At 48.6% G+C, this 22603-nt stretch overlaps 10 protein-coding genes across 10 annotated transcripts; 5 read left to right on the top strand and 5 right to left on the bottom strand.

The window, feature by feature from the left end:
• Positions 1-686: 686 nt before the first annotated feature.
• Positions 687-1679, top strand: N7457_002687 (uncharacterized protein; the record flags this gene model as incomplete). Its single annotated transcript, XM_057173733.1, has 1 exon — positions 687-1679. The coding sequence occupies one exon, from the start codon at positions 687-689 to the stop codon at positions 1677-1679; it is 993 nt and encodes a 330-aa protein (XP_057033884.1).
• A 114-nt stretch (positions 1680-1793) lies between these two features.
• On the top strand, positions 1794-2297 carry N7457_002686 (uncharacterized protein; the record flags this gene model as incomplete). The annotated part of the gene is made up of 2 exons (XM_057173732.1): positions 1794-1813; positions 1880-2297. The coding sequence occupies 2 exons, from the start codon at positions 1794-1796 to the stop codon at positions 2295-2297; spliced, it is 438 nt and encodes a 145-aa protein (XP_057033883.1).
• An 853-nt stretch (positions 2298-3150) lies between these two features.
• On the bottom strand, positions 3151-4385 carry N7457_002685 (uncharacterized protein; the record flags this gene model as incomplete). The annotated part of the gene is made up of 3 exons (XM_057173731.1): positions 3151-3807; positions 3835-4245; positions 4320-4385. 3 exons carry the CDS (start codon positions 4383-4385, stop codon positions 3151-3153), a joined length of 1134 nt encoding a protein of 377 aa, XP_057033882.1.
• Positions 4386-6068: 1683 nt separating this feature from the next.
• N7457_002684 (uncharacterized protein) lies at positions 6069-6868 on the bottom strand (the record flags this gene model as incomplete). Its single annotated transcript, XM_057173730.1, has 3 exons — positions 6069-6487; positions 6557-6623; positions 6830-6868. The coding sequence occupies 3 exons, from the start codon at positions 6866-6868 to the stop codon at positions 6069-6071; spliced, it is 525 nt and encodes a 174-aa protein (XP_057033881.1).
• A 2139-nt stretch (positions 6869-9007) lies between these two features.
• Positions 9008-9613, top strand: N7457_002683 (uncharacterized protein; the record flags this gene model as incomplete). The annotated part of the gene is made up of 3 exons (XM_057173729.1): positions 9008-9049; positions 9186-9255; positions 9378-9613. The coding sequence occupies 3 exons, from the start codon at positions 9008-9010 to the stop codon at positions 9611-9613; spliced, it is 348 nt and encodes a 115-aa protein (XP_057033880.1).
• Positions 9614-10223: 610 nt separating this feature from the next.
• On the bottom strand, positions 10224-11823 carry N7457_002682 (WW domain-containing protein; the record flags this gene model as incomplete). Its single annotated transcript, XM_057173728.1, has 4 exons — positions 10224-11186; positions 11246-11395; positions 11459-11702; positions 11756-11823. 4 exons carry the CDS (start codon positions 11821-11823, stop codon positions 10224-10226), a joined length of 1425 nt encoding a protein of 474 aa, XP_057033879.1.
• Positions 11824-12303: 480 nt separating this feature from the next.
• N7457_002681 (uncharacterized protein) lies at positions 12304-14382 on the bottom strand (the record flags this gene model as incomplete). Its single annotated transcript, XM_057173727.1, has 1 exon — positions 12304-14382. One exon carries the CDS (start codon positions 14380-14382, stop codon positions 12304-12306), a length of 2079 nt encoding a protein of 692 aa, XP_057033878.1.
• A 662-nt stretch (positions 14383-15044) lies between these two features.
• Positions 15045-17428, top strand: abp2 (putative ARS binding protein Abp2; the record flags this gene model as incomplete). Its single annotated transcript, XM_057173726.1, has 2 exons — positions 15045-15704; positions 15755-17428. The coding sequence occupies 2 exons, from the start codon at positions 15045-15047 to the stop codon at positions 17426-17428; spliced, it is 2334 nt and encodes a 777-aa protein (XP_057033877.1).
• A 949-nt stretch (positions 17429-18377) lies between these two features.
• N7457_002679 (uncharacterized protein) lies at positions 18378-20171 on the bottom strand (the record flags this gene model as incomplete). The annotated part of the gene is made up of 3 exons (XM_057173725.1): positions 18378-19159; positions 19371-20025; positions 20085-20171. 3 exons carry the CDS (start codon positions 20169-20171, stop codon positions 18378-18380), a joined length of 1524 nt encoding a protein of 507 aa, XP_057033876.1.
• Positions 20172-21172: 1001 nt separating this feature from the next.
• N7457_002678 (uncharacterized protein) lies at positions 21173-22455 on the top strand (the record flags this gene model as incomplete). The annotated part of the gene is made up of 6 exons (XM_057173724.1): positions 21173-21219; positions 21291-21693; positions 21763-21921; positions 21989-22050; positions 22112-22219; positions 22281-22455. 6 exons carry the CDS (start codon positions 21173-21175, stop codon positions 22453-22455), a joined length of 954 nt encoding a protein of 317 aa, XP_057033875.1.
• Between the last annotated feature and the right edge of the window lie 148 nt (positions 22456-22603).

Genomic DNA, 22603 nt, shown 5'->3' with positions numbered 1-22603 from the left:
CCTAGAACCAAATGCATTGCGGTTGATTTAGGGTTGTAAACCACGTGGCTCACGTGCGCTTTCTTTCATGCACAGTTGCCCTATTGCAGCTGTTGTGCCCTAGTTCTAAGTTATTTGAGCATAACTTGCAAGTACTAGTTTCTTATTTGAATGAGACCAAAAGTATCCAAAGGAAATCCTTGTATGTATTGTTTGGTTTGTGAACAGTGACCAGTCGCCATTGATCGTCACTCAACAAAGTGGTGCGCAAAAGACAGTCTAAATTGCGACCAGACATTATAGCAGCTCTGGTAAATTAAATCGAGAACTTCAATTAGAGATATGATCCCAACCGAGATAAAAAGACCAGTCATGGAGTACTCCGTACCTCTTGATTCTATCAGATCGATAATTGGATCTATGATCATCACGTGCTCGAGCTGAAAACGCGGGATAGACGCGACGACGCGACGCGCCTTCCATTTTTCCGATCCACTAACACTGTAACCCCCGCTGGTTTTGACTAAAAACTGGCCATTGAGATCTTGAATTTGCCCGGTCTGTGGGTCCGATCGTGATCTATCCATTTTAAGCTCAAGATCTCCAAAGGGATTCGACCCGGCATCAACGTGGTGTCCCCGTGGCACGCAAGGCCTAATGATCGTCAATCAAACCTCAACCCCCGTGACCTGACGTCAGCAGCGGCCATGCTGTCAATGGATCTCGCATCAGCTCGTGGGACTAAGGTCCGTGACATTGTAATCGACCGTCGGCCTAGCACAGGCCGCGGCAAGAAACTCACTCTTGCGCAAGAAAACGTCTTACGAGAGCTCTATGAGCAGGAATTACCTTTTTTACCGGAGGGCGAGCACCCAGTGAAAAGATTCTGGGTCAATTTGGCATCACGGTTTCGCGAACACACCGGCCGCGAGTACTCTTGGTTGTCTGTCAAACGGCGGGCTGAGACTTGGCGTCAGAAGTCTCCCCGAGATGATGGACGGTTGCATACACCTAGCGCAGACTTGCTCAATGGTGGAGACTCAACCGCAAAAACTAGTCACGAACCTCTTGCTCATCACCCCCTCGGACTACAGGCTCCATGCGACAGTCCGCGGCCGGCTCAGTTACAAGACCGGGATTCCTCACAACTGCAGCACCCCATCAATCCGGGTCTCTCGGATATTGATAAAAATCACGGCGTGAGCGACTGGCTGCAGCGCAGCTGGTCTGTAGGTGTCACCAACCCAACTCAAGATACCCGGAGCAATCGCAGATCTTCTCGTACATCTCAAACCCGCGCCCGATCAAGGTCACCCCAGCGTGTATCACAGCCTAGATACAGGACTCGATCTCCTTCACGAACGAGAAGCACGGAGGTTGTACCCCGCCGATTACGCCATCAACTAGCCTTTGCCTCCAATGGACCTGTTGTGTCGCACCCCAGCTATTCTTCCGAATTTGGCTCTAGGATGGGACGGAACTCTTCCAGACTCTATCCTGTCTGTGAATCACAGGAAAAAGAATCTACAGATTACGAAATAAGTGATCCACCGAAATCAAAGCACAAAGATGGAAGAGTTGACCATCCTCTGCCTGGGTCCCCGCAGCTTTCTGAGCCAGATGACTTACCGTTGGCACCAGCCCGTATCCTGAGAAGGCGTGCTGTTGCAAAAGCAAACGAAAACCATGGTATAGGATAAGGTGAGAGTCATATGAATACAGTCTCACATGAATCTGATGCACGCATATGTACACTGTGTGGTGAATCCCAGAGTGAGGGGAATATGAAAGGAGTGAATGAGGCTGAACTAAAGATGGAAAAGGTCCCAGTGAGGTGAGATCTGAAGGCCCATGGGATCCTGGGAAGATCTTAAGACTGTGACTGTAATCGATTACTTAGATACCCCCACAGCGTTTATACAATTTATTGCGATGCAAGATGCCGTTATATACCCTCATGGTGTTGGTGCTGGTCAGCGAGCATTGCTCCTGTTGCTGCGCCATCTTTCCAGGTTCCGGAGCTTCCTAATCTGACCTCCTTTGACGCCGTCGAATACTCTCATGGTGTCTATGCCGGCCAGCCAGATGCTTCTGCGGCTGCGCCAACTTTTCAGGTTCCGGAGCTTCCTGATCTGACCTCCTTTGACGCCGTCGAATACTCTCATGGTGTCTATGCCGGCCAGCAAGATGCTTCTGCGGCTGCGCCAACTTTTCAGGTTCCGGGGCTTCCTGATCTGACCTCCTTTGACGCCGTCGAATACTCTCATGGTGTCTTTGCCGGCCAGCAAGATGCTTCTGCGGCTGCGCTATCTTTCTAGGTTCCGGAGCTTCCTGATCTGACCTCCTTTGACGCCGTCGAATACTCTCATGGTGTCTATGCCGGCCAGCAAGATGCTTCTGCGGCTGCGCCATCTTTCCAGATTCCGGATATCCCTAATCTGAGCTCGTTTGATGCCGTTGGATACCCTCATGGTGTTAGTGCTGGTCAGCGAGATGCCTCTCCAGTTGCTGCTGCGCCATCTTTCCAGGTTGACTTTTTAATTCATTTTTAAAATTTCAATTCACAAAGAAACCTGAAACCTTAGAAGATACCCAGCTCGTACCAAACATTTTTGACTATCATAGCGCCGTATTAATGGATAGTACCTAACCGTCTTCACGAGCCAGCCCTACCCCTTTAGGGCCTTGGCAGTCATAAACTACCTAGCTGCTCAGCAGAATTATAACATGAATACCATGTTCACTTACATGTAGTTTGTAACCTAATTTGGGGCTCAGACTGGGTCATGCTAAAGCCTATCTAAGAGTAGCATAAATAAAGTATGTAGTGTAGGTAAGGCGAGAGTGAAGGTAATTTGATAACATGAAAGCACCTAGGTATGTAATAATCGTGTAAGGATACGTGGAGATGTCAATGAGGTCTGCATTGAGGTACATAAGGTACTACCTATCGTCTCATTGCAAACCATCGCAAACCATCGCAACCCTACCTAAATAGGTAAGTGCGGAGAATGCAACGGAAGGAATCAGCGGAAACCTTGACGTCGTGAACGCGAAGTCATGGTCCCATTGATCATTGTCATCCTCATCGTCGCCGTCCCCCGTCGCCCCTCCTCACGATCGTCGCCGTCACCCTCGTCATCATCGCCCACCCTCCCCCTCCTCATCATCCTACAACTTGCAAGCTTTGGCGACGACGGATCCCTCTCCATCCCCTAAGGTTCTCACTTCCTCCGAAGGAGGACTTTTACTTCCGAAGGCTGTATTAGTCATGCACAACGTCTTCGGAGGAAGTGAGAAGAAACGGGTCGATGTTGAAGGGCGTGAACTCCAAAGAAGCCATCTCAAGGCACTCCGCTCGTAGCGCATCTGTGTGGCTACTGAAATAAGGAGCAGCCAAGTCATCAACCTCGGGGTAAGTATAGGTTGATACTGATGTTGGAAGACTGGGGGGTTTCCGCTGGTGAGACCTTGGTGAGAAGTGATGGCGTCAAAGGAGGTCAGATCCGGAAGCTCCGGAACCTGAAAGGTTGAGGCAGCCGCAGAAGCATCTTGCTGGTCGGCATCGACACCATGGGAGTATTCGACGGCATCCAAGGAGGTCAGATTAGGGACGTCCGGGATTTGGAAAGATGTTCCAGCGGCAGAAGTATCTCGCCGAGCAGTACCAACACCATAGTGGTATCCTACGGCATCAAGAGAGCCCAGAACATGAGTAGTCGGAACTTGCAAGGATGAAGCAGCAACATTCGGCGCAGCAGCTGCGACAGGAGTATGAGCAGGTCGACGAGCACGCACAGCTCGATCAACATCACCAAGCGACTGTCCCTGGATAACAGAAGAAGAGTGGCTTACCATGACAAACGATGTGGATGCAGAAGCAGCGGAGAGAGCGGAAGGCTGATTCTCCATGGCAGCGGAGCGTTGTTCAGTTTTCTCAGCAGACGACTGTTTCAGACCCCAAGCAAGTCCAGTTCCAGAGCTCTGCGCGGGCTGTCTACCTTTCACAGGTCGTCCAGTTGCAAGGGAATGGGTAGGAGCTTGAGCAGAGGTCGAGGTTGGCTCAGGCACCCTGACTCCAGCTTGACGAAGAGTCTGGTTCCTATACCTCTCTGCTTGCTCATCAAGGAATCCTTTGATTTCCTTGTACACAGTGTCGTTACTCTCAATCATCTCGCGGCTTTGTCTTTTGGCACTGCGCAGTGAATGCTCAACAGCGCTGACAGACTTGTCTCCGAGCATTTGCGCGATATGTCCGTGTCTGAGCTATAATGGGATGGTTAGCAACGCCTCATCCTGTGCAATGATCGACACTGATGAACGGAGATGGAAGTGCTTACAGTCAGCTCAGGATGCGCAGCAATCACAGCTCCGAGCAGCCTCTCTGGGTCCACTGCGGGGCTCATTGTGAATACGAGTTGCAAGATTCTTTGTGATTATGAGAAGAGATGATTTGGAACAAAGCAATGATGGATATCAAAACGATGGGATCGAGATGGGAGTCAAGTGAACGCACAATACGAGAAGATGCTTGAACGGGAGAAGATGCAGGAATGGGAGAAGAAGGAAAAGCAAAGCAAGATAGGGCGGTCGAACTCTCGAAGGTAGGATGTCGAAGCTCTCAAACGCACCTGCTTTTCCTGTACAGGCGGTTTACCATTGTGCTTCGCTTAATTCAGGCAATACTGATGTTTGACACCACCGCCGCCTCATTTTACTGCCATAGATGATACCCAGGTGTCAGCAAAAGCCTCTGACTACTGCAAAGGGCCCCAGGACTCTTGAGGGCTATCAACCTCTCACTATCAGCTTTTGAGATGGCATTATAGTATAGGAAACTTATGATTGCCAAACTGACTATGACACAACAAAGCGCAAGTACAAGACCCAGTATATCAAGCAGCAGAATGGAGTCAAACCTGAAGCTCAATGACTCAAATGACAATTCACCACCCCTGTCACCAGGAGGAGGACCACCGTCACCAGGCAAATTGTGCTAGCAGACCATGAATTCCCACGATGATTGAGTTCCAGGTTTCTTATCGGATTTCATATGTATTCCATGCTGAATCCGATTTGGAGATGCTTCATTCCCGTTCAATCATCCTAATCAGAGACTTCATATGTTTGAGCTACTTCAAATCCTTCCATACATGTTGACACTTTGTCCAGCCCAACTTTTATTCTAAGGTTCCTTCTCCAGATATTGCCATGTTATCACTGTAGATCTTCCAGTCTCTAGAACGACATGACAGTATTGGAGTCCAGCACAATTAGTAAGATTTGTATCGTGCAGTGCCACTTCCCATCCATACCCAAACATATCTCGCATGTCAAGAAACTGCATTTCAGTATCATTGATGGAGTGTATTCTAATTGACAAACTGTTCCAGACTGGTAAACATTACTATTCCTTCGCCCGTAATACTTTCAAGTCATTTGTAATGCCACAGCACAGTGGACTCAAACATGTGTACCAGGTAACCCGGTGTCATGTAGAAATTGCCTAATCGGGCTTAGTGTGAGGGCTGGTGACGTCAACGCACCCAGGAGGAGGGACTACATGGGAAATACAAATAAATACAATGAGTATAACTACAGCACTGTCAATTTGCAGTGATAATGCAGAGCCATGACCTTGGAAATTCTTACGATAAGTCAGTTTGAATAAAGCTTGGCCATCTTACACGCAAGAAGTCCACCTACACCATGACCTGTAGGTAATTGCGTGTCGTCTCTTTGCATTCTTTCTATGTAGATTGTATGGCCACAAGAAAAGTGCACTGTCCACCACCAACATGTTTTTTTGGGTTCTTCTTTTTCTTTTTTTTTGGGTTTCCCAAGTTTTCCACATCTGTATGTCCTGGGCTCACGCAGTATCATCTTCTTTATGCAAAGGATGCCCCAGGTGTATCGACGACGTCGTCACCTGCCCGCGTGACCCGACAAATAGAACAAAAAGCACAAAGCACAGAAAAGCACAAGAGAGATCTGTATGTCGAGCTTATCTTTGGAGATTCGTGTCACTGAAACATTCAAGCGACAGATATGAATCTTCCCTGTACAGGGCAGTTTAGATACTGCAACAGCTAGTCCAGGCGCTCCGAGGTAGAATCAGCAAGGAGATCGTCCTCCTGCTCCGGAGACCAGTCTGCATCCTTGCCATGATCATCAGCGTCTCCGGTTTCGGCATCGGCAGTCTCAGCGTCAGCATGCGAGTGTAGTAGAGGGTCAATGTCAGCCAGATCAGCCTCCTGCTTGATAGCAACATCATCCGTGTTGACCGTCTCGTCGTCATCGGCAGCGGTCTTGGTCACACGCTTGCGCTTGCGGACAGGACTGTCCAGAGTAGTGGTGTCGGCGTTCTTCTTGCGAGGGGTTCTTTTCTTGGGGGTGACGGGAGAGGAACCACCAGCGGCGGCAGCATTCGCCTTGCCCAACTCCTTGATCTTGAAGATGCGCTCCCGAATGGCACGAGGGGTCGGCTTAGCCTCATCATCCTTGGCAGCTAGAGGAGATGTTAGCATTACCTCTTGAGGGATGTTAGATCTGTTGATAGGCTTCACGAATCACTCACGCCATGCATCCGCAATCTTCACAAAATCAATGCTCAGCTCATGCGTTTGAAGGAGGATAGCGACAAGCTAGACAAAGAGGCGTGTTAGTGACGGATAACTCAAGGATAAGTCAGACGCAGGTGCAGGGCTGGCAGTGCCTGACCGGACGCCGCACCATATGTGACGAGTAAGAGGATTGGGGCCAGTTGATGGTGGTAGTAGGGATGGCAAAAAGAAATCGTGCCCAGTAGACGGCGAGTAAATGACGAAGAAGTGAGACAGGAGCAACGTACGATTTTGTCGGCCACGGAGTCCCACTTAATCTTGCCCATCGTGTCGGTCAGCGGGGCAAACGGTTCGTGATTTGGGGTGCAATAGGTAGATGCAATAGAGACCTTAAGGTGGACGTGGTGGAAAAGGTTGAGTGACGATCAATAATGTCAAACGGGAAGAAGTCTAAGCGGTGCTTTGGGGAAAATACGGAAGAAGGAGGGAAATTGGTGGGAGCAAACGTTTTAAACCCCGGGGACGAGAGATCAGATTGTTTGGGCACAGGTCCGGACAACTGATAGATGCGATGACTTCTCTTCTTCGGAGGGTCAAACAGTTGCGGATACCATAGTGCTATATAGAAAGGGTGGTGGTGCAGAGCTCCCCTCCCCCTCCCTCCTCCCCCCCCCTAAATTTTCAGGGTTTGCCATATGAATCCCCAGTCTCATCTATTCCGCTACCGCTAATGGGTACGCATATGGGAGTGGTAAAGGGAAAGAGAGGGTAACGATTATATAGTGGAAGTTTCAACACCTAGATTCTAGAAGAAGGGAGTTCCAGGATTTATATGAGTACGAATAGCGTCACAATTAATGCCTATTTGCTAGGGCATTAACATTGTCGACTTTAGGAAATATGAAACCTTAGAAGAATACAAGTACCTTACTTACTAAGGGCTCTGTTATAGTAATTCAGGTAGTTATATTCTCTGCTAGTAAATATTCAGGCAACTAAAGGCATATTTAGGCATTAATATTTCAAATATTAGTTTCCGACCCCTGGCCGCTATACAACTACACAGATATGATATTTAGGACGGTAGAAAACATGATTTTATGGTGTCATATGGCAAACCCTGAAGATTCAGGTAAAGGGGGAGGGGCTCTGCACCATCAACCTATAGAGAAGCCATGATCCGTGGACACACCGACGCACTACGGATGACCTGGTTGCCTTTAGTGATTGATGCCTTTGGTACATCTTGATTCTCCGTAGTCTCTATTCCCTTATTCTGTAAATGTTGATACACCCATGGATGCCTGGTCATTAGGATTTCTCTTCATTCTCACCATCTTTACACTTTTCATCAATAAGTATAAGCAGAATGCAGGGGAAACTAGAGCCTGACATCTGTGCATGAAAATCTCAAGCCAAAGTGCGAGCAAAGTGCGAGCAAAGTGCGACTACACTGCCCATGACTACACTGTGACTAACTGTGACTAACTACATAGGGTTGTTATAGTTGTATTAATTTAACGTCCGTTGAGGCACGGGCTACGCCCGTGCCTCTGCTACCTCCTATGGGGTATTGAGACGTGCTAAGCTATGAAGTTATGTACATGATTGTTTGCCCATAGGAAACAACTCCTTCTAATTGATAGGCTGATTAGGCCCCAGTTTGTTGCCCGTCCTTCCCCGGCCTGTGGGATCGATGCCATGTTTCTTTGATGGAGGGGACCTGCCGGGTTGATCTTGACTAACTGGTTGCTGGGGTGGCAAACCTACCTGTGGTAGGTCTTTCCATTAGCGAATCCTGTCCGTGAGCATGAGCCAAAATGCTAGTCGGGGCATTGTTTCTACTCTAAGATTTACAATAAGACGAAGGGGAACAGTGCATCTATTAGTGTTGGGAACCTCCCTGGAGTCCTACCTGGACGATCCTTCCTTTTCCCGACCCAGCTGACGCGAGAGCCGCCTCTCCCATTCTCCCTATGCTCGTCGGTGTTGTCTACCATTGTCCCCTCAAACATCCGCATCCGGATTCCTCCTAACCTTATACATGCACATACACGCACCCGATCTTGATCCGTGTGCGTAGGCCGTGACGATAGCACGAGGACTATAGACATGTGTAGCTTTTGCAAAGAATTAATTCCTAGGCCTCCTCTCTATTGTTTGGGAGAGGAGGGCCCTCTCGCAGGTGACATATAGTAGATTCACCGTGATTGGCATACTCGTTCATGAGGTGATTCTTCGTGTCTTATTCTCTTGGTATATTTGCTACGTAGGCATCTATCAAACAAAAGGATTGGTGTTCTGAATATGGTCTCACCGGTCACGTTTTGGAATCGGGAAAAGGACAGAAACAAAAACACAAGGGGAAAACTTGTTTATGCTTGATTTTCTCCTTTACACCTCCGTTCCTGTCTCAGCTCCTCTCATTCCACGCGTTCATCCTCAACTCATCCGGTATCATCAAGATGCGTAACTCAACTAAATGGGATCATGACATGGACAAGCAGGTAAGTCCCTGACAATTCCAGGCGTACTGTGGTTTGACACCGTCGCGGTTGTCTGGCCGTGATATCTGTCGCCCAATCATCTTAAGCCAACTCACCATTTCATCGTTCCATTGGCTAACTAGTAATGTCTTCATAGCTGATTGTAGCCATCCTGGCTACCATCGAACGAGTCGACTATGGTGCAATCGCCGAACAGTTTGGAACTGGTAAGTTAAATCCCTAGTGATGTTATTCACCCTTAACAACCCAGTACTTCCACATCGCCTTGTTGTTCCTTCTCTTTGCCCACTTCCAATCATACTCCATAGCCCTGGCTGAAAAGTTACAGGTATCAAGGCCGAAGGTATCAGGTCTCATCTCCGCACCCTGAAAGCCCAGCATGAGGCCAAGGCTTCTTCGTCCCCTACCCGCGATGGAAAGGCCGGAAGCACCCCTCGCAAACGCAAGCCTGCCGCATCTAGCAAGGCTGGGAAAGATACCATCATCGATGAACACGAGGAGGGAATGGAGCCAAGCCCTGCAAAGCAGCACAAGATGGTCACTGCGACTTCCGAACAGAAATAGTGTGGATTGATATGCAGCATTTTCACTGAACCGTTTTCACGCTTTCAGTGAAGATCTATGAAAGAGCATATCGGAGCTGGGTTGTGGTTCTTCGGGGCATTGTGTGACGGGGCATGTGGGCCCCAGGCTTGAGATCCAGCAAATAGTTATCTAATTTTCCATTATGGCCAAGTTCTGAGGCTTTCTTCCGGTTCTCTCGTCTTCATCGTGTGGAAAGTCTATGAATTATCGCAGATCCACTGCCAAGGCATGTCATAAGTCTCATGATACCTGCGAAGTATGCCAACTACAAGACCAATGGAACTCAATGGTACCAAAACGTACTAAACCCCATCGTTAGCATAGACAGCCTTCGTACTAGCACTTAGGATCTTCACGCCCGTAGCGAGCTTTTTCATGTGACCGTTCAGCCACCGAGATCTATGCTAGCGGGTCCGAATTTCGCTGGATACAAAACTAGATTTAAATAACTCAAGCTCAACCCGGGAATCTATACTGAAACGCAAACATCATACGGGAAAACAAATGTTCGTAGAAGCCGCTCAAAAAGGAAATCATGCCCTATGGTTGCGTTGATCAAGCCCATGACCATGAAATAACACCTTAAGCCCTACCGCTGCGCAGCAGATGGCTGGGCTGAGGTCCATGGTCCACTAACAAACTGTGACTCCAAAGGTCTCCTTGGTTCGCCTGGTGGATGTTCGGGATACTGGTTCGGTTGATGGTAAGGAACTTGATGAACGTGTGCCGACTCGGGAAATCCGGCTGGCCCGCCACCAGAAGAAAGCTGATGCTGCGTAAAGTATTGAGTGACACCACCTTGTGCCAACGGGTTATAATATTGTTGGCTGTCTTGCGTGAGAGATATGTCCGAATGTGCCCGTATCATGTGCTGCTGTTGATATTGACCCTGTACATGTTGCAGCGGTGAGAATCCCTGCAACGCAGGATCTTTCGGAGGGTTGTGTGAGTGGGAACGTGAGAGAGAATAGCCTTGGCCGATTCTACCCTGATCGACTGCAGAGTGTGGTGGATTTTCTGTGGGGTTTCCCAGGGACGACTGGTAGGGCTGCAGCTCGTGAATAAGAGCGCTATTCGAAGAACGGCGACCAAATTCTACCGAAGATGATTCTTCATTCTGGTGGGATGGGTATGACCCAAATCGTGGCCGGGGTGGGTTGGATGGATGCACATTCATACGGCCCTCCTCGTTAGAGCGGTCAAAATGACCTTGCTGCGACTGCAGTTGCCATTGGGGCTGGGGAGGAGATACTTCAGCCGTTTCCCTCGCCATTTGACTTTGTAGGTTGCTGCTTACTGCCCACGATGCCGGCGGCTGATGATTATGCAGTGGACCTGCAGGGAATCCCTGGAAAGACTGTGGATTCTGACCCACGCTGTAACCACTTGGATGACCTTGGTAGATACCTGGATTATTACCCCACGCTGCTGGGGGTATATTGTGGCCCACATGGTGAAGACCAGCGATTTGGTAACTCGGGTGGGTCTGACTCGCATATAATGCCGACTGTGGGCCATTCATCTCTCCACCAGGGCCGTGTTGTAATGGATTCTACTGACGAATCAGTATCATGCCAATAAGGCCCGTGGAACTCGAGGATTCGAGCATACCAGACCATATCCCGGTGTGTTTGCCGGAAGGTGTTGCCCATATCCGCCGGGCAAATGTTGTCCGGTATGGTTCAAATACCAACCTGGTACCCCGGAAGATCCAAGCATTGGATTTTGGGACTGCCCATGTATCTGGGGGTGAAGGGAATTCTATCCCACTATCAGTGCCATTCTTGCAACGCTTATGCAGACATAATGAGCGCGATTCCCTACGGAAATTCTCGCACTGTCCGCCGCCGAATAGCTCCCGCCCGTCATTGTGTCCCCTGACTCTGCTGCCCGATTACTGTCGCTTGTCAGGTGTGGCGTTGGCGTTAGCGATGGTCCTGTCCCGATCGGAATTGGCGTTGTCGACGGGGTCAGGACGACTGGTTCGGTGGGGATCTCCCATTGCGATTTCCCGGTCGTGCGCTGCACGTAATACCACTTTCGTTGAACACCTTCCCATTGAGGAAGCCTATGAGTACTGGTCGTTAGAGGACGGCAGATCGTAATCTGAGAATCACTCACCAGCCTTCTGGAAGTTGAGGCGGTGGGGATGACGGGCCTGCCGTGTCCGCAGGGGCCTCGGGCGCCATATCAGGCCTAACGGGGTCCGGGCGAAGTCAGAATAACAAAGGGACGACTACAAGACATCCAAATTATGGATATGAACGATAGAATGTAGATAAATAGAGGGCAAAGCTGTGGGACAAACAGATGTGAAGTCGAGCGAGACTCTCGGATAAGGCGATCCTGTGGGGCTTGGCCTCTGATCGTGCACAGACCGAGTCAACACCACTGAATCTTGGGGTTTTTACAATCGCGGTTATTGATCACTGAGGAGTAAGTATGTGTGAGATAATATAGTAGTTTCTGATTATCTCCATTCAAGTCTCTCATCTGAATAGGCCACCGCGGCGCCAGAACTTGAAAAATATTGAAATTAAAGAGTTAAAGAAAGCAAGACTCTCATCCACCGCAACAGAGCCTTCAGAAAAGATGCGGTCATAAAATATGGGGGAAGATTATCGCCGGGACTTCGGATCATATCCTATTAGTGCATATTTCCCTTTTGGCTAAAAGTCATCACCAGCCCAGTCCTCATCCCCACTGAGTTCATCGTCAAGGAAATCGTTTTCGTTGTACTGCAATTCGGATGGTCGTTGGTTATCAATTCGAATGTTCACAATATCGCACATTCCCTGTGTCTTATCGTCTTCGGGCTGTGAAGTTCCCGCTAACGAGGTACTGCTAGCAGTATCATCGAGTTCGCTACATTTTTGATGTGCTAGACGACTGCTCTGGCGTTTGGAAGCAGTGGATCTTCCACTACCGGCTTCGACTGGCCTTGAATCATCGACTTGAGCTTCAGGTTGATTGGATCTATTCGTCGTGGTGAATGTGTTGGATTCGAGGGGGCGCTTGTGAAGGGAGCGGAGATTGGGATCTGGAGGCTGGCTTCGACGCAAGAAAACTTTCTCAAGCCGGTTGATCCATCGCTCACGAAATGTAGCCCGGTCACGCCAGCCGATTTTCAAGATTGCACTGATGGCCAATCGTCTTAGGTCGCGAAGTGTGGGCGCTGCCTTGACAAGCGAGGTGAAAAAGACCTCTGCTGTAGCATCATCCCATTTGCGTAATTGGGTAAGTTCAATTTCTTGAAGTTTCACTGGCCACGTAGGAACTTCAGTCTGAACAAGTAAGTCTTCAAAATGCGGTTCGACATCGTGGTAACTGGACCCGTCATGCATAGAAAGGTCCATTTTGAAGATTTCAAGATTGTCACAAGATTCGGCCAGAGTCTGAATAAAAGACATGTTAAGATGACGGTTGTGGCTCAGACTAAGTTCTCGGAGATTCGTCCCGTGCGAAGCTAAGTAAGCTGTGAGATCTGATGACCACAGTCGATCACAATTATTGAGGGTGAGCGAGCGAAGGCCATTTGGCAAATTGATCAAGATCTCCCCATTCACCAAGGAGCTTTCAATGAATTCCAAGTGTTGAAGGTCTGGAAGCATATCAAGCGCTTCAAGAAGGCCGGCTTCTTTGATAGCCGATGTTTCTTGATCCGGATCATCAAGATGGAGCAACTTTAGCTCCTTCAGATTCTGAAATGCCCGCTGCGAATGTGTTTTCACCATCATCCCAATAAGCTCATCCGTTTCTAGAAAGCGACTATTCCAATCCCAGCTGCGAAGGATGATCCCACGGTTCTCTATGGCAGAAATAACATGGCTTGGATATGTCCACTTTGACTGAACAATCTGCCATGGAGGAATCCCGACTGTGTAATCGTCTTTGTGATAGAGTCGTAAGGTGTGTACCTGAGGGGTCTTCCCGATTAATTGAGAAAGGTCAAAGTAACCAAGAGTGGGTCCACTTTTGTAGATGAGCACCGGTTCAACCTCGACATGGAGTTCTTTGATTTTACTGGAATAGTTCATCGACAGTGACTCTTCCGGTTGTGTTAATAAATGAAGGAGGGCATGGCTCTTGTAGGCAGGCAGAAGTGGAGGGCAGTGATAGAGTGCGGCCAGTGCGGGTTCATGAAAACTCCGGCACAGCAAAGCAACATTTAGTAACCATTTGACAGAATCGTTGCGTGCCGAGCGGCTTTGGTCGAGTAACGGATGCGATGCGCGCAAGAAAATGTCAAGAAGGACATAATAGGGTAGTGATTGCCATGGAGGGATGACTCCTGATCCGATAAATATCGGGGTAGTTGCATCTGTCTTGATACGCTTGTGAAACCCTCTTCCAACCTGATTGCTGGTTTTCAATGATTGTCTAGTCCGCTTGGGCTTCTGGGTAGTTGCGGCGCGCCGAGAAGGTCGAGATCTAGCAGGGCGCGGAGTCGGTGCGGATTCAGTATCCGGAATTTGCGCCTCGCTTGGTGCAACTACGAATGATTCCGACTCCGGCTCTTCCAGGGATCCTTCCGTGGATTCATCAAAACTAGCATCAGTCGATTCTTCACGATAGGATTTCGGCACGCGAGTTGCACTGCGTGAGCGGAGCGATAGCGACGCACGCCTTGCGTTGCGAAAATCTGTTGATTCCTCTTGCGAAGAACTGTCTTCCTGGTAAGTCTGTACCTTGGTGCGGCTAGATCGCATAGGGCGAGTGGACCTTGATTGCGAACTTGAAGGCGCCATGACGGATAAGATTGCGCTAGGATAACGGAGTGGGTAACAAAGACCCGAGCCACATCGTTCGCACGACGCTGCGTGCTCAACGAAATGGGCACAGATCAACTGTTACTGACAAGGAAGCAATGAAATTGTGAATATTGTCGATCAAATTCGATCCTCGCGAGGGTCCGGGTGAGTCCGGTGTCATTAACGGATGAAGTCGAGGCCAAGAATGCCAAGAGTATCCCCTTATCGATAACGCCTCGATAGTGCGAAATGCCACTAACCGCTTTGGGAGCCACTTGCACGTGATAGCCCGAGAGGAACCCCGCCCTCAGGCCGTGACGCTAGTCCTAATTGGGGAGCACTAGATGGCCCCAAAATAGATTCTCAGCTTGAGCTTTAAGGATGGGCGCTTCCAGCCACCTCGAGGGGAAACCTCCTGGAACTCTACACCGTCGGCGCATTGCTATCCCAATTTGATATTCTTCGCTTTCACTTTATATTCCATCCAGTATAATGTGTTGAAGATAACATATATGCTACGGCTTCTGATTTGATGATAATGACGGCTTGTCTATGCGAACGGGATCTCTCGTGACTGCTTGTCTGCACCACCTATCTATTTGGACTCTACCTCAACAATTAGACATTAAAACCTTGCATTCTGAACGACCAATTCTCCGATGGAATCTTCATTCCCTGTTATGATGGAGTCCACCGATCGCTCGAGCCGTGGGGAGCTCGGCGGGCCGCAAATGGTCATCCAACAATATGCGCGATATCCCCCGACCTTGGAATCGACTTTACGGAGCGCTTCCTCTTTAGGAAGTGCTCGTAGCCAGGTAGATACCAACAAGTCGCCTCCTCTACAACGAAGAGAAACCCCCAGAAGCTTACAATCTTCTCCGAGGGGCATACGTTCCGGCCTGCCCCCATCATCAGCCAATCGCTCTGGTACATCTATGTCCCCACCAGCTTTTGAACCTCATCGTCACCAGCCGATGAAGGATTCCACGGACCAAGCAGATTCTCGTGTCCTTCCGTCACGGGACATCACTGATGAGACAATTGATGATGCCTATGTGTCTTTCATCTTGTACTGCAATCCTAATGTTCCATCCTCGGTTGACACATCAGAACTTCGAAAAACATTCCGATGCTTGCCACGTAGCGATGGGAAGAGTTTTAATATCTTTACTTTATATGGGCTCATCCGAAGGCGACTTCAGAATGAAGAGTTGAAGACATGGATTCAACTAGCAATTGAGTTAGGCGTGGAACCACCTTGTCTTGAGAAGAAACAAAGCACTCAAAAAGTTCAACAGTACACTGTTCGACTGAAAGTGTGTCTACCCTCAATTCCTCTTGTGCTTTCCTTGCTAATTTCGCCTAGCGTTGGATGCGTGCTATGCACATAGATGCTTTTTTTGAATATTGTATGGGCTTGCCCCATGTTTATTATACCCAGCTTCCGCCATCTGGTCCTTTCGTCAGTGAATCTCGCGATGGTGTGGCATTGGAAGAGGATCTCGCACTGCGGGCACTTGTGCCACAATGGAAGCCAAAACGCGGACGGAAAAGGGTTGAAGATAGGTATGCCGAGGAAGACAAAATAGTCAAACGACCCCAGTTGGATACGTCCGTTGGCGCCCTACAACAGGGCAGCTTTCAGCCTCATTCCGTGACATTCCCACAGAGTGCGATTCCATTCAGTGCATTCCCTGATGACATGGAGTCAAATGATCCCTGGATGGCGGCCACTTCCTCCTTTCCAAATGGATCTGGGTCCGAGCAACAAGGTCAAGATCTCCGCTGGAGGCTTCCTGAACGGGATACCTCTCCGTCTAGTTATCCTCAGTCTGCCATTGTTCCACGCAACAGTCTACCATCAGATGTCCTCATGTCTGCCGAACCCCGATCGGCTGTTACTCCGTCAACTGGTGAAAAGAGCCGCTCAAGGAGGAGACATGGACCTGCAGTTTCATCTGCTTGGCCAAACAGCAACGGATTGTCCACTGGGAAGGGTCGAGGAAGACCACCGAACAAAGGGTCATCATCGGGATCCTTTTCCACATTCCAGATCAATCCCAGCCGGGAATCATCACAGGCCCCTCACACTGATACACAGCCTCTTGCACATTCTCTTGACACGAATACCTCTCAACCTTTTCAGACTCCGCCTTACAATCAAACCCCGACACCCATCGCGCAAGGGCGACCTAATAAACTTCAGTTGCAGGTTCCTCAACATTCGGGGGCCCCAGTCCGACTCGCAACGCCACCAAGACTTGTAGTAAACGGTATCAATGGCGCCGTGGTTGCTGGATCGGAAGGCTCCATAAGCTCCCGCCAGCATCCCACAACGGATACTTCGAACAACAGCATCCCTAGCCAAACATCTTCCAGTGGCCCCAACAATGCCAAGACTGTCCCAAATCCTTCCATCGACGAGATTGTTCAGGCACTTTCTGCAGAGCTTCTTCGTGCGAGACTCACGGGGCGTGCGGCAGCCCTCAGTCCCGATGAGGCTAGCTCTTTGGCTTCGGCAATCGTGATCAACCTCTCTTCACTATATTCACAGTTCCAAATTGGTACTCCTTCTCTGCTTCTCGCCTTTCATCTAGGTATTGGTCATCATTTTGGATTTACGGGGACCAATCCAAGTTCACTGGCTATCAATGTTGAGCGTGTCATGCCAAGCAACGATGGAAGTAGAGATCCCCCTGGCTCTCATGGGTCGTTTGGTGGGGCTTATTATACCATCTCCCATGAGTACAAAACATCGGGCCAATTTTCAATGCAAATAATGCTCGCAAATGTCAATCCTAATATAGGGGGGACCGGGGGCTCTAATCATCCTAGCGTGACCATGGTCCCGAGTCATAAAAGTATTGACCACAACAAGCTAGTGGAACTGGATTCGGATGACGATGATCCCAGTCAACCTATCTCCGAGGCGACATGGAAACTGCGTTACACCAGGCTTCGGGCTCAGATGCAGAAAAAGGATCAAGCTTTGTCACAGTACAAGCGAAAGATTGTGGAATCTGTCATGGCGGACATATAACGCCTGTCAACCAATTTTATTTACTTGTATTAAGCTTGGATATCTTGGTTATGCTCTCTTTTTTCTATATAACTCGCCATCCTTTTGCGTATTTGTTTGACAGGATACCCCTTTGCTACATCGAATCCTACTGTATGCTTTCGTTTTATGAATGGAAACAATATTATTTTTGGCTATCTTATTCTTTTTTGACGAAAGCTTCGCAATGATACCTCATGAGCATTCCAAGCAGAACCAAGACGTATGTATCGAAGTTTCAACTCCTCCAGTTTGATACTCTGATTTGTGCTTCTCTTTACCCACCGGGGCACCTAAGGGGTCAGTTACAAGTTTCGAATGCTACGTAAATACCTAGGTAGGCGCTTGATATGAAGCGCCACTAGAGCATCTGTCACAGGAGTCGTTTAGACTGTGCCTTCCACTCCGTGGTGTGGTCTTTTAAATCGATCACTATCTTGTATTTAATTGTTTCCAAACCATCGACTCATGTGACAACACGGCCCCCATTACAAGATAATTAAAGACAGACATATTTGGTAAATAATGCTATTCGAAGCGAGTGTTGGTTCAAAGGCCATGGGATTCACCTACTCACTTCTGCCAATGAGCCCTTGGATTCCAAATAGCTCTGGACCTTAAGCTTCAAAAGACGTATCTCGAAGGGGGAAAAGCTTATAATCGTTACTCTCATAGGTGCTGTCTAGGTATTTTGACGGCCTCATGTTTTCTCGGGTCATTTCTAGCTCCTGGCACGCTACCCCAAAATTGGTGAGAAAGGAAGAGCCGTTAGGCCTGCTTCCTACGTTACAACTTGTTGGAAGACGGAAGAAACTTGTACATTATGACATTATGTCTGACCTACAAAATCAGGGAACAACTGGAATAGATAGCATATGTGATGTAAAGCAACAGACTGACAAATGGACATATGAACCTCAGGATGTAGTCCTCATAGTCTCCAACACAATGGCTCAGTCTTGAAGCGTTTCAACTTTGACAGCGACACCCCGACCTTCCTGAACTTGAGCTTGTGGACCTTGAGCTTTTGGGCCCTGAGCTTGTTGGCCTTGACCCTGCTGAGCCCGCTCTTGCTGGAATGGGTCTTGCCGACTTTGAACTTTCTGACTTTGAGCTTGCTGACTTTGGGCTTGCTGACTTTGGGCCTGCTGACTTTGGGCTTGCTGAACCCGATCTTGCTGGAATGGATCTTGCTGAACTTGCTGGAGTAGGTCTTGATGACTTTGAGCTTGCTGGCCTTGAGCTTGCTGACCTTGAGCTTGCTGACCTTGGGCTTGCTGACCTTGGGCTTGCTGAACCCAATCTTGCTGGAATGGTTCTTGCTGACCTTGCTGGAGTAGGTCTTGATGACTTTGAGCTTGCTGGCCTTGAGCTTGCTGACCTTGGGCTTGCTGACCTTGGGCTTGCTGACCTTGGGCTTGCTGAACCCAATCTTGCTGGAATGGTTCTTGCTGACTTTGAGCTTGCTGACCGTGAACTTGCTGGCCTTGAACTTGCTGACCTTGAACTTGTTGGCCTTGAGCCTGCTGAGCCCGCTCTTGCTGGAATGGGTCTTGCTGAACTTGCTGGAATGGGTCTTGCCGACTTTGAACTTTCTGACCTTGAGCTTGCTGACTTTGGGCTTGCTGACTTTGGGCTTGCTGACTTTGGGCTTGCTGAACCCGATCTCTCTGGAATGGATCTTGCTGAATTTGCTGGAATAGGTCTTGCTGACTTTGAGCTTGTTGGCCTTGAGCTTGCTGACCCTGAGCTTGCTGAATTTGAGCTTGCTGGCCCTGAGCTTGCTGGCCCTGAGCTTGCTGAATTTGAGCTTGCTGAATTTGAGCTTGCTGAATTTGAGCTTGCTGGCCTTGGGCTTGCTGAACCCGATATTGCTGAGCCCAGTCTTGCTGAAAGTGATCTTGCCAACCTTGAAGTTGCTGACCCTCGATGCTCGGTATTTCCCCATAGTCCTGCTGCTCTTCTTCGATTTTCACAATCGGGCCTCCTTCCTGTCGCGACGGAGAGCGTGGCTCCCAAGTGATGGTGGGTTCAACATTCATGGCAGCAAAGGGAATTTCAAATTCACGCATGTCAAGGTCTGATTGGATGCTGGACGATGTATAAGGGTAACTGGTTGCCATGGTCGGAGCTTGATAAGGATTCATGAAAGATGATGTTGCAGGAGTATGCGATGGTAGCCCAGATGGCATATTTGACGCCAGCTGAAACTCTGTCGAGGCAAACTCCTGAGGTAAGTAGTACTGTGCCTGCATAGCAGTCTCTGGCATGGACTGTAGAGAGTATTGCACGACACTCTGCAAATTTGGGTTTCCTTGAGTGCCCGGCTCACACTTCACGAAGGGATTGCTCTGGAGTGATGAGTCCATTGGTTCCATGGGCATGACGAGAGTTGGACCCATTGGAAAGGTGCCTTGCATGTGGGGAGGAGGCTCTACGTTCTTCTCTTTCTTGGATTTGCGTTTTGTTCTTGCTGCCCCTGTAGTTCCTTCCATCTGTTGTCGGAAGCGCGAATACCGCATACGAGCGGCATGGCCATTTGAGACATCAAGATCGGAGGCCACACGATTCCAATCAATCTAGCATATTCAATCGAGATTAGATGAATCATCAGCTCGTAATCAAGTAATGTACTAACCGATTTCAGGTCTAATTGCTTGATAATTGTGTAAAGGAACTTTGCAGTGGGACTGTCTGTCTCTAGCACTTTGTTTCGCTGTCTCATGGTGGAAAAGAGAGGCTTATCGACAGGGGTAGTAAATGGCGTTGGTTGTGAGGGAATCAGAAGATCCATGAACAGAATGATTGAATATATAACCGGCAAAGGATCACTAAATCATTAGGGACTATAACCTGCTTGTAGGCTACATCAATGATCGCTTTGTTGTTTGTAAATATGAGAAACAATGATATACACAATTATGCGGTTGCATTGCTTCCGGTATGGGTCCATCAACTTGGTTTGCTTTGCTCAGAAGCAATTGCATTCTGCGATAACCCATCTAGTCCTTTATCTGCATTACACGAGATGGGACAATCCAGTTTGGTAGGTATGATCTGGCAATGGTCCATACTAGATCAAAGAATTTTTCCACGGTCTTTGGGAAGCATCATTCAAGATGAGAGATATAAACAGACGTTGTTGTGTTAGAGTGCCTATAAGACACGTGATATATATACTGGTACATACATGATCTAATTGTACAAAAACACCATATCCATGAATCAGTCTTCTCAGTATCCAGTATAGATGTTTCATTTACGATATATCTAGGACAGTCATCGCGCAATATTCAAAGCCTCTGGTACAGGATGATTCCTTGCCAAGACAAACAACAGAATCCAGATGTACAACAGGGCACATACCACAAAGCCAATACAAAGCCAATGCAAGACTCGGAAAATAATCAGACAAACATAGCGCCTGTTTTTAGCAAACATCTCACTTGAAAACGTAACCGAAGGTTAAACCTCTACTTCAGCCTCCAATCTTGCTGGTCATCAACGTTCCGAGGTCGGGACCTCCAGACGCCAAACCATATGATGACTAACCAAGCATTAGGCCCGGCCCGGGGCCCTGACCCCGGGGCCCCCGCGGGCGGCGAGTGAGGCAGAGCCAAATGCGTCCAACAACATTGATTGACCGAATGATCAATCCGCACAAATACTAACCTCCTCATACCCTCTTGGTTTTCGCAGGGATACACGCTACTTGGAACCATCATCATGACCCTAGTTGCTGTAGGGGCATGTTACCTTGACACAATTTTAGCGTGAGTTTGAGTTCTGCCTATTTTGAATTTACTCGCATATCTGGAATTCAGTATTTACATTATTTGATTAGAACTCCTTATTACCCAAGTGAAGATGAGAAACTTCGTGCATCCAAGGTCAGTCGCCGGCGCGGCGGAAACTGCCCAAACACTCTTGAAGTACTGGGCCAACTGCTGCAACATGGGCCTTCGAGGGACAAGTATTCACTGAATCTTCTGAGTGTTCTTCCCTCAAGGTCATCGGTAGCATTTCAGCAGATCAAATTAAGTCTAGGAAACAATGTCCGGCTAGATGACTGCATTTACCGAGAACAATTCAGTGAACCAGCCTCTAGTTACATTATTGCGAGCCAAGCCACCAGTAGCAGGACGATTGTCAATTATAATGAGCTACCCGAAATGACTCAAGGGGAATTTGCGATTGCCGTTGAGCCCCTACGTACTACGAATGATCGACTCTGGTTCCATTTTGAAGTGTGTTGAATACCGGCTAAGTGATATCTAGTCCTTAGCTGGCCACAGAATATGCTGACTTTGATCTAGGGTCGCTCACCAGATGTGACATTCGATTGTATTGATTATATTCGTTTGCATTTCCCAGGGGCTAAGGTCAGCGTCGAGGTAGAAAAGCCAGGCAGAGCAGGCTTGCAGGAGCTTGCAAATTTAGCAGACGTTGTTATGTACTCGAAAGGCTGGGCTCAGGTGGGAGACTTTCTTTTCTTTTTTGCTTCTTTTGGGTTCTCTGCAAGCACGTCTAATAACTGGACAGAGCAGTGGATATGGATCCGCGGAAGATTGTTTGCGAGATCAATCGCCGAAGACAAGCCAAGCGTAAGCCTGGACCGCAGGTGTCTTAAACAACCTGATCTGACCTACTTTATCTTGCATGTAGGTCCTTGTTATGCTGTACATGGGGCCATGAAGGGGCCGCGGCTCTTGAACCACGGACTGGCAACTTTGCTCATGTCCCGGCGCACGTTGAAGGGCCAGGGGCCATCGAGTGAGTCTTGGGCTTTCTAATCTTCTCAACAGTTTGATCAGACAATACTGATCTATTACAGCACCATCGGTGCGGGAGACACCTTTAATGCCGGTCTACTTTACGGTCTCATCTATCGATCCCAGGACTGGGATTTCCACAAGAGATTGGACTTTGCCATTCTTATTGCCGGCTTGAAAGTCACCCAAGAAGGATTTTCGAATTTACACAGAGCGCTGGATGTTTTCTCATACTGATCCCGACTATTCCTTTCACCGTGGTGAAATGAATGTCGGGCCAACGTCGAGCCCTTCGAGGGGATAGACTTGCCTACTACGGTTCTTTTTTTGAGCCTGAGAAGACTTTGGTTGAACCTCTTGGCACAATTTCACATTTCCGGACAAC

The sequence above is a fragment of the Penicillium paradoxum genome, assembly GCF_028828445.1.
Source record: "Penicillium paradoxum strain IBT 22861 chromosome Unknown utg000003l_segment0_segment0, whole genome shotgun sequence".
Lineage (NCBI taxonomy): Eukaryota > Fungi > Ascomycota > Eurotiomycetes > Eurotiales > Aspergillaceae > Penicillium > Penicillium paradoxum.
This window is presented reverse-complemented; position numbering and strand designations above follow the sequence as displayed.